The 19,113-nt window shown below is 40.6% G+C and overlaps 2 protein-coding genes and 1 long non-coding RNA gene across 8 annotated transcripts in view; 2 read left to right on the top strand and 1 right to left on the bottom strand.

The window, feature by feature from the left end:
- The window catches only part of tfb1m (transcription factor B1, mitochondrial), a 60,779-nt gene that overhangs the window by 28,726 nt on the left and 12,940 nt on the right, over positions 1-19,113 (top strand). For 2 of the 6 annotated variants that reach the window (XR_003050393.1, XM_025057805.1), the window contains exons 3-7: positions 2,215-2,359; positions 2,901-3,052; positions 3,293-3,401; positions 3,489-3,640; positions 4,176-4,295. Coding sequence is in view for 5 of the 6 variants with exons in the window: in XM_025057805.1 (XP_024913573.1) it covers positions 2,224-2,359; positions 2,901-3,052; positions 3,293-3,401; positions 3,489-3,640; positions 4,176-4,295 (669 nt within the window). In the remaining variant the exon portion in view is untranslated. Of the gene's footprint in view, positions 1-33; positions 874-1,443; positions 1,561-2,214; positions 2,360-2,900; positions 3,053-3,292; positions 3,402-3,488; positions 3,641-4,175; positions 4,296-19,113 lie in introns of those variants that run through there. The other 4 variants (XM_008316693.3, XM_008316777.3, XM_008317052.3 and 1 more) reach the window with 4 other exon arrangements.
- On the top strand, positions 13,444-14,555 carry LOC112487372 (uncharacterized). The gene is made up of 2 exons (XR_003050420.1): positions 13,444-13,526; positions 13,583-14,555. It is a non-coding gene; the product is annotated as an uncharacterized LOC112487372 (long non-coding RNA).
- The window catches only part of LOC103384102 (claudin-20), a 6,389-nt gene continuing 5,191 nt past the window's right edge, over positions 17,916-19,113 (bottom strand). Inside the window, exon 3 of the mRNA XM_017039643.2 lies at positions 17,916-19,109. Within this exon, the coding sequence (XP_016895132.1) occupies positions 18,934-19,109 (176 nt within the window). The 3' untranslated portion in view covers positions 17,916-18,933. The remainder of the gene's footprint in view (positions 19,110-19,113) is intronic.

The raw sequence follows: 19,113 nt of genomic DNA, 5'->3' as shown, positions 1-19,113 counted from the left end.
AATGCTGCGTTACCACGACATCTTTTGTGCAGCGCTGTACCATAGGAATTTGTTAAAGGTTGACGCGGTAGTCTAATTACTGCTTTGGTTTTCCACTTTTATATTTCTTGATTCCGACCTGTCTAAGATGAAGAACTGGCATAAATAAACAAATATAGTCGAATATAATACTTTTGTATACAATAGAGAAATTAAGAAAACAAAAGAATTCCCTGAGTTGAGTTTTTAATGTGTTGTGTCTGTTTGTTGTAAATTTTCTTTGGCCTGCCATGATGATGACTGATTATCTCAGAAATGTTAATTACTTTTGTTTCAATCTGACGGTTCACGGAGAGTTCATGTGAGGAAATGACTCTCTGACTCCCCCGTCTGTTAAAATGGTAAAATACTCGTGAAATCTCAATAATATCAATAAAAACAAATAGAAAAAGTAAGATCTGTGCCCTAATATTTACGTTAAGAAACTCTTCCAGAGGCAACATGGTATTTGTAACTATTCTTACCACGTATTACCTACGTAGTACTATGTATGACGTGTACTCTCTCTTCCACTGTATGACCACGAGTCTTTAAGGATGCGGTTTAAGGCTCCAGTAAAAAAACACAATTTTAAAATAGTTTTCATTAAAACAACGAGTTTGTTTTATGTTTAAAAATGCTTAATTTTTCTAATGGTACAATGGGAAATGTCGACACCTCCTGGCTGAACATCGACATCAACGTAACAGAACTTTTCAAGGACACAACGCTTACCCCGCCCTTCTTCAATTTTATTGGTTGTATTTTACACTCACGTACGTTGATTGGACGCCAAGACGTCCACTGAAAGGCAAAGCAGGAAGTGTGCAGGAGAAAACGGCACCGGTGAGAAACGTGTGTTTACGCTTCTGTATGTTTCACCTTTCGCTCGTTGTTGTGTTTAGTTGTTGTTTATTCAAATTCATGTCCCATATTTAGTTTATAATTCTACACGTAACGTTTCTAGTAAAACTATGTACCGCTTAAACTGAACTCCCGTGGCTTTATCCTACTGGACTTGAGCTAACCTTAGCTGTGATGCTAACAACTCTGTGACATTACAGTAATGGGCAGCAGTAGTTGTATGTATGTGTTATTCATCTTAAAAAGACTGATTTTTAAGTTATCTCTAGTGTGCTGTAAATAAAAGAATGCTGTAATAAACAGTTAATTTCACTAATGTTTTTTCTATAAATAAAACAATAAAATAAATATTCGTGGTCGTTGGTTCGCTACTAAATCACAATAAAATAAATATTCGTGGTCGTTGATTCGCTACTAAATAGCCGCATATTATGACATTGCATTTAAAACACTTCACTCTGTGAACTATGCATTATATTTAAAGGACGGTATTAGAAAAACAAAAACAAAGCATGTACTTATTTTTCATTCGAATCATTTGTTTATCGTTTTCTGCATTAGTCCACTAGATGGTAGAAGAGGTCCTGTGTAAGACGCTCCCGTTGACACAGTTAGCTCCTCAGTAGTAACTCATCCTAAGGCCAGACAGTGGAAATCAATACAATGACCTGAAGAAATGTAAGTGGAATTAATAACGTTCTGGAAGGAACTGACAGACATCCCATTGTTTTTGGACAATTTTAATTTTGCATCCTGATTCTTTGAGGTCAAAAAAACATGAATTTCTTCCTGTTTGAAGGTTTAAATCTCACGATCATTTTAAAGCCTCTCAATTGTGATAGTGTTACATTGTGTATATTCCATGTATTAAATACCAAACCAAATAAAAATGCAAAGCACTAAGATTTTTATTGTTTTTATAAATGCCATAAATATATCATCACATAAATCATTCAACTGTATAATGAATGAAACAGATAAAAGCAAGGTTCTCACATTTATAATTAATTTTACCTTTTTTGTGTAACTATTTATTATTCAGTATATTAAGTATAAAAAGTATAAATTAAGTATATCAATATGAATATTAAACAGAAATGTGATTTTAAAGACGTTTTTTAAATGACCACACAATTGATGTTTGCATAAGTAAAAATAACACTTGAAGACTTTTTATCAAAACTGTTAGGACGTCTTTTCACGTTCATGTAATCAGCTGACTACATTTGAATTTGTCTCTTTATGTCGTGCAGTGATGGATCACACGCCTGTGCGTAGGAAAAAAAAAAGCCTATACATCATTATCAGTATATGCATCTCTCTGCTCTTCAGGTTTTCTGAATGATGTCCGCCTCCAGGAAACTGGCATCTTTCCGTCTCCCGCCCCTGCCAACGATCGGCGAGCTCATAAAGTTGTACAACCTGCGAGCTGAGAAACAACTGTCCCAGAATTTTCTTCTGGACTTGAAGCTAACAGGTTAGCGTTCTGCCTCACTGTTTCCTTTCCTGCATTATTTTTCTCTCTCTCTCTCTCTCTCTCGCACACGCTGCAGTGCGCCAACTGCAGGTGGCTCCTTATTCTTTTGTTTCTGAGTCGACCCCACACTGTGTTTTGTCAGCACACTTGCACATACGGCTCCATTTCTTCTTGTTTTAAAGCATTGGAATTGACAGGCCTTTCACTGGAGGTTGAGTAAATCTCCTTCTCAAGTGAATGAACCGAGACAATTGTTTGTAGCTGCTGAGCTCAGACCATAATGCAATTCTCGGTGATGCAGTGCAGGCAGGATCTGCACTTTCGTCCTTGTACAAGGTGATTGTTATATTAATAGAGCCAGCCCACCAGCAGACAGGCAGCGCAACATCATACACTATTAATCTCAATTTAGGCAACTGAAAAGACACTTCCTGGAGACGATTTGTTGTCATTTGTTATGAAGGATGAGATGAACCGATTGAGTGTGAAAATGACAGATTGGACGCAGAAATTTTAATTAAATATTTTTCCATCTTTGCAGACAAAATAGTGCGCCAAGCAGGCAATTTGAAGAACGCTCACGTCTGTGAGGTGGGCCCTGGTCCTGGGGGTCTTACACGCTCCATCCTCAATGCTGGGGTGGCGGATTTGGTTGTTGTGGAGAAGGATTCACGCTTCATACCAGGACTGAAGGTAATCTTGGCAGCGGCGACGAAGCTACGACAGCATGAAGGTCACTGGGGTCATGGAGCGGAAAATCTGATAAAACCGTCATTAAAATGAAGCAGCTAATATATTCTCAGCTGCAAATTCATTATCCCGCAGATGGTTATCCAGTATTTTCCAGTATGTGATTTCCAGTACGCTGATGGTTATCCAGTATTTTCCAGTATGTCCGTGATTTTTATCTCACATCACGTTGGTTTTCCTCAGCTGCTGTCAGATGCAGCACCGGGGAAGTTGCGGATTGTCCACGGGGACATACTCACCTACAGGATGGACCGAGGATTCGCAAAAGATGTCTCCAGGCCCTGGGAGGAAGGTGAGAAAATGAAACGTTATAATCTGCCACTACAGGGGTGTGAAGGAATTACACGGAGTGAAAAGGTGCGAAAATGTGTCTCGGCAGATCCTCCGAACCTCCACATCATAGGAAATCTCCCGTTCAATGTCTCCACCCCTCTCATCATCAAGTGGCTGGAGGACATGTCAAACAGGACGGGTCCTTTCACCTTTGGACGCACGAGACTCACGCTCACCTTCCAGAAGGAAGTGGCAGAGGTGTGTGAACGTAGTCACATGACACCTGTGTCCAATCTGTGACACTTTTATGTTTAGACCTTCCAGGGCAATAAATATACACAATGCTGTAAAATACATGTGTTTGAAATTAATATATTCTATTTTATTACATTTTAGGGAGTTTGAAAAAAAAAAAAAACATTTCTGAAAATAAGCTGTGAGAGTATATATTGTTCCTATAAGCATAATGAATTCCCAAAATCCAAAAATAAATTAGTTAGTTATTTAATTAAATTATTGCATATGTGTATACATAAAAGAAACTGTATTGTTATACATGTATGTATATATTCACATATGTTTATTTATATGTATATATATATATATATATATTAATATATATTTGTAAATGTATACATACATGTATTTATATATTTAGATGTATGCATATATGTACAGTATATATTTACATATGCAGCTATATATATAAATATATATTTAGTGATTTTTAAATATAAATATGAATATATAGTTAATATTATTTTTTTAAATTTAATTTGTCCTGTCACTCCAGCGGCTGTCGGCAAGCACAAGCAGCAGACAGAGGAGTCGTCTGTCCGTCATGGCTCAGTATCTCTGCCAAGTCCACAACTGCTTCACCATCCCTGGACGAGCCTTCGTCCCAAAGCCAGAGGTAGGAAGAACAGTATATGTTGTCTTTTTGGTTGAAGGGTGTCAGGGGTGGGCTTGCCGTTCTTGCCTGTGCTGACTGATGATGTTTCTGTATAGAGTTAGAATGTTCTCCCAGTGTCTGTGTTGGTTTCTGGTTTCCCTCCTCAGTTCAAAAACAGGCAGAATTAGGTGAATTCTCCAACGACACTGTCTCTCTAAACAGATAGTGGTTATAAATGTGAGTCTTGTTTGGTTGCATCTTGAAATTGTCAAATTACAAAACAAAAATTGAACCTAGAGCGGTGCTGTGTAGGCGCCTGATGGGGGTATTTCCTTGCTCCATGTTGACCAGGAAAGGTCTGTGGTAGAGCAGGTTCTATTTGGTGTCTTTTTATACTTTTGCCCTTGTTGCCCCTGTCAACCAATACCCTGATAGCAGACGACCTGCAGTGGTAAAAGCCTTGTTTGTAGTTTTGTGCAGTCAATCGTGAACATGACAGAAAGACAGCGTTTAAATTCTGATTATTTTATACAGGCGATGACGGCAGGACATCACTGTTCATCATCTGGTCACACGTTTGTGTCAGCGGCCGTCGTCTCGGTGCTCATGGTCCTTTTTTCCTCCTCCGTCTGTCTCATTCTGCCTGGTCTAAGGCTTCATTAAGACAGCGTTGAATCAGCGTTGAGTCCAATCTGTCATTGGACCTGTTCGTGGTTGTAATGATGCCTGGTGGATATTTCAAACGTGGCATGATCACACCGAGCCTTGAAATGAGGCCAAGATCTTTTTTTAGGCTCAATTACAATCTCTCTCATCATCTCTCAGCCTATGAGCAGAAGTCGCTGCAGAAAAAAAAAACATTAGCTGTAGAGATATAGAGATGGAATGGAATGTATTAGTAAATTCAGAGTGCCATAAAAAAGTGCAACTTTTTTAAATGCACGTTCGATAAAGGAATGTTCAATCACAGAAATGACTTCTTATGGACAGGGAAGCTCAACTTCAGGGGTGTCCACACTTTTTTGGCTCGGGAAGGACCAGACTAAAGCGATCGACCTACTACAACATTAAATATATGTTTACCTGTATAACCTGAACATGCCTTGTACACACACTAGAACTGGGCTGTCAAACATATGGCCTGCGGGCCTAAAGCGGCCCGCTTGGGGGTTTAATCTGGCCCACTTTTTTGTCAACATTTTGTCAAATTATATTTCATTCAATATAAATATTTTCTAATATACTTGTACTTATTTGCAGGAATTATTGGAATCAGTAATATCAGTCATTCTGCTCATATGGTAAAATGTGAGTTTTAATCTAATTAATTTTACAAATGAATTAACCTCACTAACGTGTAATCTTGACAGCCCTGATTTGAATCTATGAAATTGACTGTTGATGCTACCGCTTTAAGAAGCCTTACCCTTTCTGGTTGTGTAAAAATAGAATTCAGCGTCGCTGTTAGAAATGCATTTGTATGGATATTAGGACTGCAGGTAATTGTTATTATAATAACAATTGAGTCAAGTGATTTTTTTTTTCTTCTTCTTCTTCGGCTGTGCCCTTCAAAAATTCATCTTCCTCCTCCTCCTCCTCTTCTGTTACACCAACCATCTTAATATCCCTTCATCACTACATCCATAAATCCTCTTGAAAGTCTTACCTTTTCATCTCATCTGGCAGTTAAATCTTTAACGCCTTTGCTTTGAATATACAGTATTCGTACAGTGTCTCTCCTCAGTACGTGCCCAAACCATCTCATCCTCGCCTCCTTATCGCCGTACTGCTCCACCTGAACCGTGACTCAGACCAACTCATATCCAATCATGTACCTCCTGGTCACTCCCAGTGGAAATCTCAGGCATATATTTTATATTGGAAAAAGTCATACAGTGCCCTTGTCACAAAAAGTACATGCAGTGAAATTTAATCATCTTCTAAGTTCAGTAAACTCACAATTTACTCAGTGTGGAACCTGGACTTGTTTAGTTGAATGCAGTTCTGTTATACCCGCAGGAATTGAAGAAACACACATGAGCAGGCATGATGGATTTTTCAACACCTCTGAGTCTCTCTTTCTCTTTTTAGATTTATTTAACCTCCTGCTGCCACCTGGTGAAATGGTATTTTATTGTTAAATGTCAAATTATTTCCATAAAATACATAATAGTTTGAAGACCAATTATGTAAAATCGGATCATTTTCCATCTCTTGGGAATCACTGTAGACCTTTTCGTTTTTCTTTTGCTTCTATCCCTGTGTTAATTAAAGGATATTTTATTACAACGCAATTAGTCATTTGGCCCAAGACTTTAACAATTATACAAAGAAGTGTTTTTTTTTCCATTGAAGAACAAATTCTTGAATACATTTACGACAGGAAATAGTCATAAACATGGCGACGTTGGAGTGGCACACATGAAGAAACAGCGACGTTGGAGTGGCACACATGAAGAATCAGCACCTCAGACACACACACACACAGAGGCCATCTCACCACACTAACTGTTTTAATGGACACTCGGTCGGACCGATATCATTAGCGGAGATGATGGCTGTTTGATGAGCAGGCCTCCTGCCACAGTCGTCTGATGAAGAGCTCAGAGCACCCAGTGCATATTAATGCCATCATGCCTGGCATTATTCAGTCTCCTTTTTTTAACTGGTCTGTAGTGTAATATAATTCATAAAGAGCCCAGTGGCTCTGAATTGTTTATTGGTGCACACCAGAGCAATTACCCAGTATTGCATAAACAATAAAAACGTCCTGCCTGATTTATGGGACGACATCAAAGCGCTGGTTGGACGGGAGATTGAGGTCGTGGAACACACAGTATGGACTACTAGCTAAAGCAACGTTGACCTATTTATGTTGATTATGTTATTTCCACGTAGGAAATGGCGATATTTGTTCGCTCATAAAATTGATACTTTGAATTTTGAAGGGTTTTTTTTTGTGTGTTGTTTACTGATACAGTGTACCGTTTATAGAGCTTGACTAAAGAGGCAGGAGATGCCTGTAAAAATGGTAATGGCTGAATACTCCCCCCGCCCCCGATGCCCCAAAATGGTAATGGCTGAATACCCCCCCCGCCCCCCGCCCCCCATGCCCTCTCGTCTGTGGGCAGAATTAATTATAATGGTCAAAGTTACTGCCAAATACCAAAAGGGCCTGTATATTTGTACTCGCACTCTTTGTATATTTGGTCCCTTCCTTCCTTCCTGTTGAGTTCCCTCCAACACGGGCCTCTGTGGGGATTCATGTGTGTAAATACCCTTAAAACCTACGGCTAATGAATGAGCTTATTGGTATTATCTTGTTCTCTCTGGAGCTTCGGGATCTCTGATTGTGCTAATGACTGGGAATTTGTTGAAATTAAAGCACAGCTGGACATTTTTGTGTGTTGCCGGGGAAATCGTTGTCACGTCTGAACCCGAGGCCCCTGGTGCGGTTACAGCAGCATTAGCAACGTTAAGGCTCTAGCCGTCATCAGAAGAGCAGTAGCAGAAGAGCAGTGACTTTGACTTGAAGCCGTCTAATATATTTTTATTCAGACCCACGTTTCATCAGAGAGAGCCGCGGGAATGGAAGTGTAATGAAATCAATGGACTCCGCCCATAAGATAAATTTGGAGGAAGAGAAGACGCAGCTCGATTGGCCAGCTGACTCGAAGCTATACGTTCCGAGCGGGCTACAGGCTAATGTGATAATAAGGAGGGGAAATGTTGAATCCATTTTACATCAGTAGCTGCTGGGGCTAATATTGACGTCGGCCGTGCAGATACACTCTCATCCTTGATGTTTAATCTGTCTGCCTTGTTCTTCTTGCCCCTTCTCCTGCACCTCCACTGTGTCACACTAAGTCGCTCAGATCGTCCTTGGAGCTGTCTGCGAGTGCCGATTGGCCTTTTTGATGATGTTGCCCCCCACGCTTCAGGTTCAGTGTGTATGAGGTTTATCCTTCTGCAGACCATGCCAACCCCCCCGTCTCGTCCCACCGCCCTCTCTTTTCTGTCTTTTGATGTTGATTTTCATACAGATTGATAGATGGAGTAGAGAGATTCTTGTCTGGTGTTGCGGAGTGTATCCCAGCCGTTCCTCTCACTCGGCTCAGAGAAGACATCTTTGATGTGGCTTTTCTTACTAGACACCATTTTAATTTATATTCCGGTCAGAGGTCAAGGAGTTCTAGAGAGTACACTGCCGTCACAAGCATCAGCAACACAACACAACACAACACAATCAGATTCATCCTCCAGACCTCTTCACTTTGAAAATGCCTTTTTTTCCCCTCCCCCCTTTAAGGGCGTTCTCCCACTCACCGTTCTCTGCATCTGTAGAATGAGGTGTATAATAGATGCTTCATCATGAGCAAGGTAAAGGAGGCTGGGAAACGATGTTCTAATGAGATGAAAAAAAAAACACGAAGGAAGGATCGTGAGGAAATTGACTGAAACCCATAGCACCTTATGAATAATTTAAATAAATGGACATGGTTGTTCTAAAAGTGGATCCAGCAACGTAGACAAGATGTTGAAATAACCAGCGGTAGGCATAGTCACATGGTCTGAGCACCTGAGGAAAAGGTGGTTTTATAGTTACATGATTAAAAGCAGCGGATTCGAACCCAATCAGTCAAGAAGCCAATATCTGGAGGTCCATACAGGACGAGTGTTTGTTGAACAGTCTAGTGCTGCACTGCTATGACCAGGTATACTATAAAATAAACAAAAGACTGAATTCAAACGTTTTTGAACAGGATTCTAAAATAAATATCAAATAATAATTTCAGACAAGTGGCGCTTTGGCCCAGAGGCAATGTTTCTGTCATTGGTGTGGAACCCCAGGGTTCACCTCCTGGGCAAGTTCGAATCCCGGTCAGGGCAGTTGGTACCTTCCAGTGGACTCACCACCTGCAGGAAGGTTTAGGGAGTGTTGGTACGGTGTAGTGTGATGTGGGTGGCGACTGCTGCCCCTGTGACCCTGTAACGGATAAGCGGATGAAAATGGATGGATGGAATTTTAGACAAAAATGTAATTTTTATTTCATTTTGTTCGATCGTCTGTCTCCTACGTGTATGACCAGAGGAAATCTGACCCTCTGACAAATACAGTTGGTGACCCCTGCTGTGGACGTTTACTTTAGCCAGGCCGTCTAAAATGATCTAGTGGGCCAGAATGGACCCCCACCCTTGGATTTGACATGTGACCTATTCAGTATTCCTTCAGTCTTTTGTGAATGTCTTTCACAGATTCTGATAATTATTTTGCAAATATGTATTTGTTGTTTTTTTTTACAAGAAAATAGATGATGATAACGACAAAAAAAAAAAACAAACTAAAAATGTGAAGATGCAGGGCGGAGAAACCGCAAACACTGTTCCACAAATTTAGGCTGCAGAGCAGCTGAGGACAGATTAATGACAGAGATCGATCTGAAAGAGAATGAGGCGTACCTCTAACATATGGTCGTCTGATTGGGCCGGTCATCTGCCCGCGCTGAGTAACGGCTGCATCAGCTATCATCCTCCAACTAAGTGAGCCTCGCAGGAGGAGAACCCTACAGATGTTCGCCTTGTTACACAATCACAGAGCAGGAGCAGAGGCCAGATGAGCAGAGCTAAAATTAAATTTGTTAATGCAGCATTGGGCACCCATTGTTACGGGCTGCTGTCACAACACGTTTAGATCTGTGTACTAAAAGGTTTAATAGTTGTCTGACAAACACCATTTACATAAAAGTTGATACATTTTCTAAACAAAAGACAGTTGTAATTGATCAATGTTTTTTTTTGTTTGTTTGTTTGAAATCGCCTGCCTGCAACACACTCCCAAAACAGTAACAGAGGCAATTGTTCTACTCTGCCTCCTTGTCTTTAAATTACACTTTTTCATTTTTTTAGGTAAATTAAAGATGCTAAATTTTTGCACAATTACAGCAAGATTTTTTGCCCAAACTGGCTGGATTAAACAACTTTAGTTGATCAACTGATTTTGGCCATTATTGGCTCACTCTCTCTGTGATGCTTAGACATTTTAAATAGTAGAAACACGGCTTTTCTACTTGTTTCGATGGACAACTGGCTTAGACATTTTAAATAGTAGAAACACACATTCAATTGTTACAGCGCTGTAATTTTGCAAATTTCCATTCATTGGAGATAATATCACCATCCTCAACGCTTGTATCATCACAAATATAGATGCGCCATGATTATCAATAAGTAGCCATTTGTTTCAGTTTCTGGCTTTTGTACTGGTTTCGATGGACAACTAAATTGTATTTCTTTGTCCATTTTTTACCAAAAGCTTTGCTACAATGTTGTCTTCGTTTGGTCACAGAAAATGTTTGTGTTTGTTTCTCGGTCCATCTACTGTAACATTAGCTCTGCACCAAAGAACCTTAAAATATGTTTCTGCAAAATAAGATACAATGTCAGGAAGCACTTCTTTTTTGGTCCAGTGAACTGTATTTAGCTGTGACAGATTTCTACTACAGTCGTCCTCTAATCATGCTGGTGGTGCATTACTGGCTACAGACTTAATCAGAGAGTGTAAACTGAGTTCTACTGTTCATCTTTATGGACACAGATTTGTCCATTATCCCAAAATCTGTTTACTGTGGTACAAACTTCTATGTTTGTCATGTTTAGCAAATATGGTTTCTTCAGAAAATTACACAATATCCGATATGCCGATATTGTCCAAACACTTAATTTCTGATTCCGGTATATACCGATACCAAAATAGGCCTGATAATATATATTTATTTACTTGGACAAACAAACTGTATGAGTTGCTGCCATCAGCGTTCAGCATACCATACCAAATGAGCTGAAATGCTGCCATCTAGTGACTTTCACTTTCATTTACAGCAGTTTTTCCCCAAAACTAGTTTTAGATCACACATCATTTGGCGAAACCCAGGCATTGCGTTATCGGGTTTTTGTTATCGGAGGAAAAGCCAATAATGATTCTTACAGATATTACATAATTGTGCTTTATACTTTTTATTATTACGCTAATATTGGGCCGATATTATCAGCCATCCCTAGTTTTTATTACATGTTAGGGAACTATTTTTGACATTGAGTTTTGAATATTTTGCTCTTTAATGTCACTCTCTGCTGTGCTTTGCTAATGATGTGTTTTAGTCATTTAAATGCATCCTTTTGTCAGTGTCAGTGTTTTGGTGTTGACCCCCCCCTCCATTCAGTGTCCTGCCTTGGCTCTGATGGATGTGACCTGACGTGGTCCAGCTCTTGTCTTAGCAGTGAGGGTGAGGGTCTACTTCAAGGTACTACAATATTTTCCCACTACCTCAGGCATATTCCACAGGCACACAATTCATCTAGGCTCATCTTGTAAACGGGGTCAAGTGTGGTATCAGGAGTATCGGGGAAAAGTTATGTCAATGACTGGTGCAGACACAGTAAATGCCTGAAGGCTTGGTCTGGATGTATTACAAAGCCAAGGTAGAGACGAGCTAAAAATACTCCGCTCCTCCTCCAACTTTCTGCCCTAAACAAAATGCCGAGGTTGGCAGTGTTGTCTTGTACACAGCTCCGGAGATGTATTGCTCCTCCTAACATGAAACCGTGCTTCTCAGAGTTCAGCAGATTTTGCTCTGTTTAGTCAGAGTGCACGGTGAGGGAATATGCAAATACCCGGAGGAGTGGTGTTGAATTCGATGATCTGAATAATGAAATTACCAGTGGTGCTATTTAATGATGATAAAAAAAATACTCACTGGTATTGGTACAGAAAAGGTAAATGACCTAACCTAATACTTCTTCTAACTCAGGTGATAAACTGATAACAGGTTTTTGGGTAGCTGTGGATTTTCCGGACTATAAATTGTTCCTGAGTATAAGTCGCACCAGCCAAAAAATGCATAATGAAGAAGAATAAAACATAAATGTCGCTCCCAAGTATAAGTCGCACCAGTTAGCTATAGTGGCCTCTAGTGTCTGTCAGTGAGAAAATAATGAAAATGTAAATTTTCAGTGGTACAGGAGTAGCAGATACTGGTACACAATCCTAGAGTGCCCTCTAGTGGATGTCAGTGAGAAAATAACAAAAATGTTAAATTATATATTTTAATGTATATGTCGCACCTCAGTATAAGTCGCAAACCCAGACGAAGGATGAAAAAAAAATACTCAGGATGGGAAAACATTCCTAAATATGTTTGCCCATCAATCACCTCTGCTCTACAATTCAATAAAAAATTCTAACAAATTAATCTTCAAGAATTAATCAAAGCAATTGAATTCACTTTCGTCTTTTTAATCAACAACATTTACAACAGTAATATTCTGCACAGTGATTTGATTTGTGAGTTTTTGCAGTAGATGACCTTCTTGATCCAAGTCAGAATCTGGGGACAACTCCAGTTAAAACATTTGCCTGTGGTAGCATTTTGAAGTTTCTATGTTAGAATCATCTCAGCCACGCGTGCAGTCTGGTGCACCGGGGTGATATATTTTAGCAGCCTTGTTTGAACTGTCAGGGTGTATTGTTTTCATACAGGAGCCTCTTTTGTCATCTCCATAGCGTTTACTGCCTTTCTCAGCAGTATGCTGTGCTGCCAAGGTCATTGCCGTAGCTCCCCCAGTCTCACATGTGCACAGACAAGAAGCGCAGCGCTCCAACAAAGGAAGGTCGTTCTCCATCAATGTTCACGACCGTGTTATATCTCCAGTAAGAACCTTCTCAGCAATATCAGGTCTACAAAACAAATAGCCGCACATAAAGTACTGTGACGTACGGGTGGGATTTGGGCGGCTGCATTTTGTGTAAAAATGCCAGTTGTTGAAGCGTAACTGATTTAGTGTTGACCTGACAATACCTCAACAGTTGCACTGTGATAAAGTATCTGTCTTATTTTTAGTGTATGGAGCCAAACTGGTGAACACGGTTGTCAACCGTGAACTCTGGTTTTTAGGCTGTGTGCAGGAAGAAATGCTAGTTTTCTTATGTGAATAAAGAGCACAGAGTGTGATAAAGTAGGTAGAGGAAAGAACATTAAACGTATTAGAACAGGGGTGTCAAACTAATTTTGGTTCATGGGCCACATACAGCCTGATCAAGTGGGCTGGATCTTAGAAAATATTCATGTTTAATGACATATAATTTGAGAAAACATCACCAACATGAAGTGGTTGTGCACTTTTTTCACTTTCAAAATTCATCAACTGGGCCGGATTGAACACCCTAGCTGGCCAGTTTTGGCCCACGGGCTGTAGGTTCGACACCCCTGTCTTAAACTATATGTCAATGCAAAATGTTTCCTGGGCTGTAGGTTCGACACCCCTGTCTTACACTATATGTCAATAGAAAATGTTTCCCTATTGTGCAAAGCATATTTTTAAGGAGTTGTTTTTTAGAGGAACTCCTTATGTTTTGCATTTAATACCAAAGTAAAACAGTTGTTTTGTTTAGTTGAACACAATGCTGATATACTCAGGAATAGAAGAAAGAAACACCAAAGAGCAATTCAGTGGAATTGGATAGTTTTCCACAGTACACCGCCCGGTGGTTGGGAATCACTGACTTAGAGTGTGGCTGAAAATAGAGTTCAAAAGGCATAAATTCCTACCTACTAGTTAATCTACGACTTAAATCGACAATTACCTACCTCCTTTTATCTAAGTTCCCATTCCAGGTCAACTCAGGGTCAAAGCTTTGATGGAAAAAAGTAGGTTACATACACAGAGATATCGATCTGCTTACTGTTCTCCCGTGAGGCTAGGAAGTTTTTTGATCTACGATGTAGAAGGAAAGAGAGAGATCTTTGAATTATTTGTGTTGTTTCCTGTTTCCTCCTTTCCTGTTTAGCGATGGATTATTATATCAGTCGCTGTTCGAGGAGATTGCTAAAGAACTGATGGAGGAGGGGAGAATTTTGACCCATAACTTAGTGCTACATAATCTAAAAAAACTGGAATGACAAATGCCTCTGGGCCCTGTTAAAAGAATGACTTTTTAAACCTCATTTGTGCTAATAATATTGTTTTATGGAGACATGACTTTTCATTGGACCGATGCCTGTCCTGTCCACCGGTCTCCTACACGAGGCTAAAAGGGTGGAGGCTCGTTCCGTCCTCATCAACCGTGCACGACGACACAACGACACAGAACACACAAACCAGCCAGGGTTGCTTTCACAAAATAGTTTTACTGGTAAAAAATAGAACTACTTGCACAAGCACATTGAGACACCTGTATCAGAACTTGTGAACTGTTCATCATCACAATTATGCTCTGCAAAGTAAGAAGTGCTAAGCATTCACAAAAATAAGCTGCAGTTATCAAAACCACAAGTCGGTGTCTTGGTACAGCATTCGCGGTACAACATTTTTAGGACCAAGTCACTTTGCACTCTGGCCATTTATAAGCTAATGATATTGCTTGCCTATGATCAAGCTACACAGCCAAAAAAAAAAAACAAAATATAATAATAATAATCTCTAGCTTCTGTTTCCCTGCTGAATTCTTTACCTTTTTTACCAGAGAGCCTGTTGCTTCTGTCCTGACAGAGGGAGTGTTGTCAAACAAAATAACACAGACAAAGGTGCATTGAGTTGTCTTCTTATAAAGAAGATATGGTATGAGCATGGTTCTGAATCTTATTAAAACAAATCTGACGAATTTCAAGTCTCTCTCAGCAAAAACCAACCCATTGTAAAAGCCTTGATCCCTGTGTACAGCTTTCATGGATCTACAGTGAAGCAGAACTGCTCAAATAGTTCTTTTTTTTCCCTCCCTCATTTATAAAACACCACACTAATGTCTTATTAATAAAATTAATGTGAAATAAGTGAAGTGTGGCTGTGCTTTGTGGGACAAAAGGGAAGAGTAATGATGAAAAATAACCTTTGAAAATCCTTCACTAGACTATACACAAGCGTCAACTTATTCAGGCAGAACAAATCATAAATCATTAAAACGGTTGTGATATATAATTCATGTACAAACAACAGATTGAGAAAACAAACAGGAATCGTGTCATCGTGAGAGGATTTGGCACATTCATCGTACACATCTTCTGTGTCTGTATTGGTTGATGACATGGCACATTCTTTTATTTTGTTTATTGCGTTCGTTATGATGCCTGGGCAGTGAGTTATTGTCAGGAGGCCAGTTCTACAGTTTCTACATAGACGAGCTAACACAGGGTGGGGCAGAACCCCGGACCCCGGTGGACTGCCAGTGGAAACCCACAGAGATGCATGTGGAGTGCAGGAAGCCGCCTGCAGGTGGCGAGCTGGGCCTAGCCATCTGCTCTCCCCCAGGAAGCAGCATGTTTATGAGAGAGAAGGAGGGAATGTGCAATTTTATACATAACTGCCAGGGTCTGGCTCAAATTCACAAAGGAAAAAAAAAACATTGTTCTTCTCATATCCATCCCAGAGAAAACAGACTGCGGATCGTGACCTTTTAAAAAGAGTGACAGAGTTGCTGACATATGAGTAGGAGGGGGTTTTGTTTATGCATGCCAAGTGTGTGTGTGTGTGTGTGTGTGTGCGTTGGGCAGCCGGGCTTTTCAGCATGCATCAGCTGTCTCATGTCAGCGATCGCATCCATGTGACATGTGACACAGGCGGGACGGGGAGTCGGTTAAAAAAAACATAGACTGGACTGACAGGTAGGAAACAGAGAAACGGCGACGTAGTCCGGTGTCCGCATTTTTAGTTGGAGACGGTGTCTGTAGGTGCAGACTGGTAGCCTATCGCGCTGCTGACGCACTTGGAAAACAAGTCACATATGGAGAATGACTCAAACCTTTTTTAGCTGCCGACCACACAGCTATCCAGTCGACCATGACCCAAGAAGCTTCTCCCTCTTTATCTCACTTCTACCCCTGTTCTGCTGCACCATAAACACTTGTTCAGCCTCATGAGGCAATTTGGCACGGAATGAGCCCGTACTGTAGTGACGACCACGGAACGGGGGTGCTGCTTCATGTCACAGACTATAAAAGGAGTATTGTAAAGTACTACAGGCATTAGAGCTGCACAGCTTAGGGAGCCGCGGTGAGACAGAAACACCCCCTGCCAAAAAGAAAATAACTTCAAATTAATGACTGACAAGCACATGCCCTCAGACGATAAGACGTCTGAGGGCTGAATTCTGTTTCCATGGCAGTGTGGAGGAGGACGACAAAGGCGAAAAAGCACACACAAAAGGCTGGCATGAAGTTTTTCATGTGCGTGGAGACACTCGGGAGCGGACCAGTCGCTGCCTTAAGATAAATGCCGTCACGTGTTTTGTCAGTCTGGGAAAAAATAGGTCCAACATTGTAATCTAAATATATGCATATGTTTGTTCAATGGTAATCTACCGTCTGACCTAGAACATGCTTTATGCCTTTTTTCATGCTAAAAATGTTCTTCCAAGGACAATGAAACATGAACCAGTTTAGTACTGTGGATGTTCAATTGTGACATACTCTGTACAAAAACTGCGTTGGTACAGACAGTCATATACTGGAAGCCAAAATGTTCGTTGCCTATTTGGTCTATATATTTTTGATATGGAACGCTGTCATTTAGATTCTTTCGTGGACACAAAATGTTCGTTGCCTATTTGGTCTATGTATTTTTGGTATGGAACGCTGTCATTTAGATTCTGTTACTGTTCGCTAGATCTTTGACGATAAAGTTTTTCGTGCACGTTGCAGGGAACGCCGCACGTTTTCCAAAAAAAGATCCACATATAACATTAAATAGTCTCAGCCTTTAGAGGATAGAAGGGACGGTTGCCATTATCAATATTGCGCAACAAGCTGATTTTTTTCAACAATTGGCGAGGGATAAACCAGTGGAATAAACACTCAAACGCGCCATAATGCAGTGTCATGTCCAGTTGTTCAAATACTTGCCATAATGCAGTGTCATGTCCAGTTGTTGAAATACTTTTATCATACTTCAATGAAAAACAGAGTCAACCTGCCTGCAGTTGGCTGCTAACGTAGCATGACACGACTTCAAAGAGCTTCCGTTACGCTACGTCTAAATAAAACACAATTTCCTCATGAGATAGGTGTGTTCAGCTGGCTGATGATGTTTTTAGTGTCAGATTAGGTTTGTCGTTCTGAACGAATTTGTCTCCTCTACTATTAATCTTACTGATACAAATATTACCAACAACGACCTCCGAGCTTTCTTGGCTCACCTTTGCTATGTTAGCAACGGCTTGTGCGATCTTCCTCTTATGTTCTCTAACACAGAACACTTGTGCAAAATGATCAGCTGCACATAATATACTTGCACTGACCAGCAGGTGGCGCATCAGAGCTGACCATGATGAAAAAGTGATAGTTGTCATCACTGGCCAGTGGATTGGTGCATTTCTAGAGCGTTAGACTGCAACCATGACAACGGTCGAGAATGGCGACCGTGAGAATAATGGAAATTACGTTAACACTTGAAGAATATGTTAAAAAAATAAGTTAATAGAATTTTGTTGTATAAGGAAAACATCCATGTTATTTGAAAATAAACTGGTTCATGTTAACTAGCGCTTGTGCATGTATTAAATTAAATGGTGAAAACAAACACTAAAATTCTGTAACCATTGCTAACACATGGACTGGATTTCCAAAAAGTCTGATTTTTTTTTTTTTTCTTTTCTTCTGGTATGATGTTGCTCAGGGACACAGAACGGCAGCCCAATAAAAGGCTAGACAGTCTCTTAAAAGGCAAGATGTTTGTGTCGATGAAAAAAATATGGGAGCAGCATATCAGATGGTCCCTGCTGGGGCAGGAATGAATCTTTCTATCAATCTTCCCTCCATCTCTCTCATTTTTCTACCTGCAGAGAGAAAAGCAGGCATCTGTTTGTCTGCATTCGCAGCTCCAGCCCTGCAGCCCACATCTATTGCTCCTGACAGTCCTCGTTTTAACACTTACAGCAGGCTAATGTTTCTACAGCTTTTCAGGCACAGGCATTGTGTGGCTATGACTCCGTCTTCTACCTGGCATTCCTCTGTATTAATACACAGACAGGCTTCACACAGCATGCTTCAGAGGCAAAATATCTACACTCTAGCAGCTAAGGAAAATATGGTCATTTATTTTAGTCATTTCAGTGTAGCATACTGTAAGTATGAGGAAAACTACAATGGCTTGCGATGAGAGGGCTTCCATCTACGACTCACAGGCGTTGTGTTGCCTATTTTAGTCAAATGTGAGTTTACCAAACGATTGTAAATAGCAGCTAAATGATTGCTTCTTTTTTTTTTTTTTTTTTTTTTTTTTCAAACCTTTGGCGAAAGGGGTGGAAAAATCAGCTCTGAAGCCTTCCTTATTTGCTTAATCCATCCCCCAGGGAACTCTTTCTTTGATTTACTGATGAAGGAGGTCTGCCTTTGTTGAGCAGCATCCTTCGATTCTGCAGCACCTTATGCTGCACTCCTCACTGTTTGTTCCAAGATGCTGCTCTGAAAGTACTTCCACTGCTTGTGCTTGCAAAACAGAAAAAAGGAGAGGAAAAGAGCCAGATAGAGGGACTGATGAATTCTGAAGTTGTTGCCCTCCTCCCTTAAATCTTTTCCTCCTTATAGAGCAGAACCGACTTGCAGCATAAGCTGCAAGATTTCCCCCCTCGGGCTCATCTTCCTTAAGCTGTGGCACGCACAGCACCTTTTTATTAGACGTAGTCCTGCAGGCTGTAGCCGGTCTTATTGTCCAGTGGTGAGAGAGAGCAGTAATGATGCTGGAGCTCATGCTGCTGCTGGAGCAGCTGCTGCTGCTGCTGTTGGAGCAGCAGTTTGTCCGGGGGAGGCAGCAGAACCATGTCCTGGGGTCCATGCCGCTTCCCCGAACACGA

Source organism: Cynoglossus semilaevis, chromosome 1 (assembly GCF_000523025.1).
Source record: "Cynoglossus semilaevis isolate Cse_v1.0 chromosome 1, Cse_v1.0, whole genome shotgun sequence".
Classification (NCBI taxonomy): Eukaryota; Metazoa; Chordata; class Actinopteri; order Pleuronectiformes; family Cynoglossidae; genus Cynoglossus; species Cynoglossus semilaevis.
This window is presented reverse-complemented; position numbering and strand designations above follow the sequence as displayed.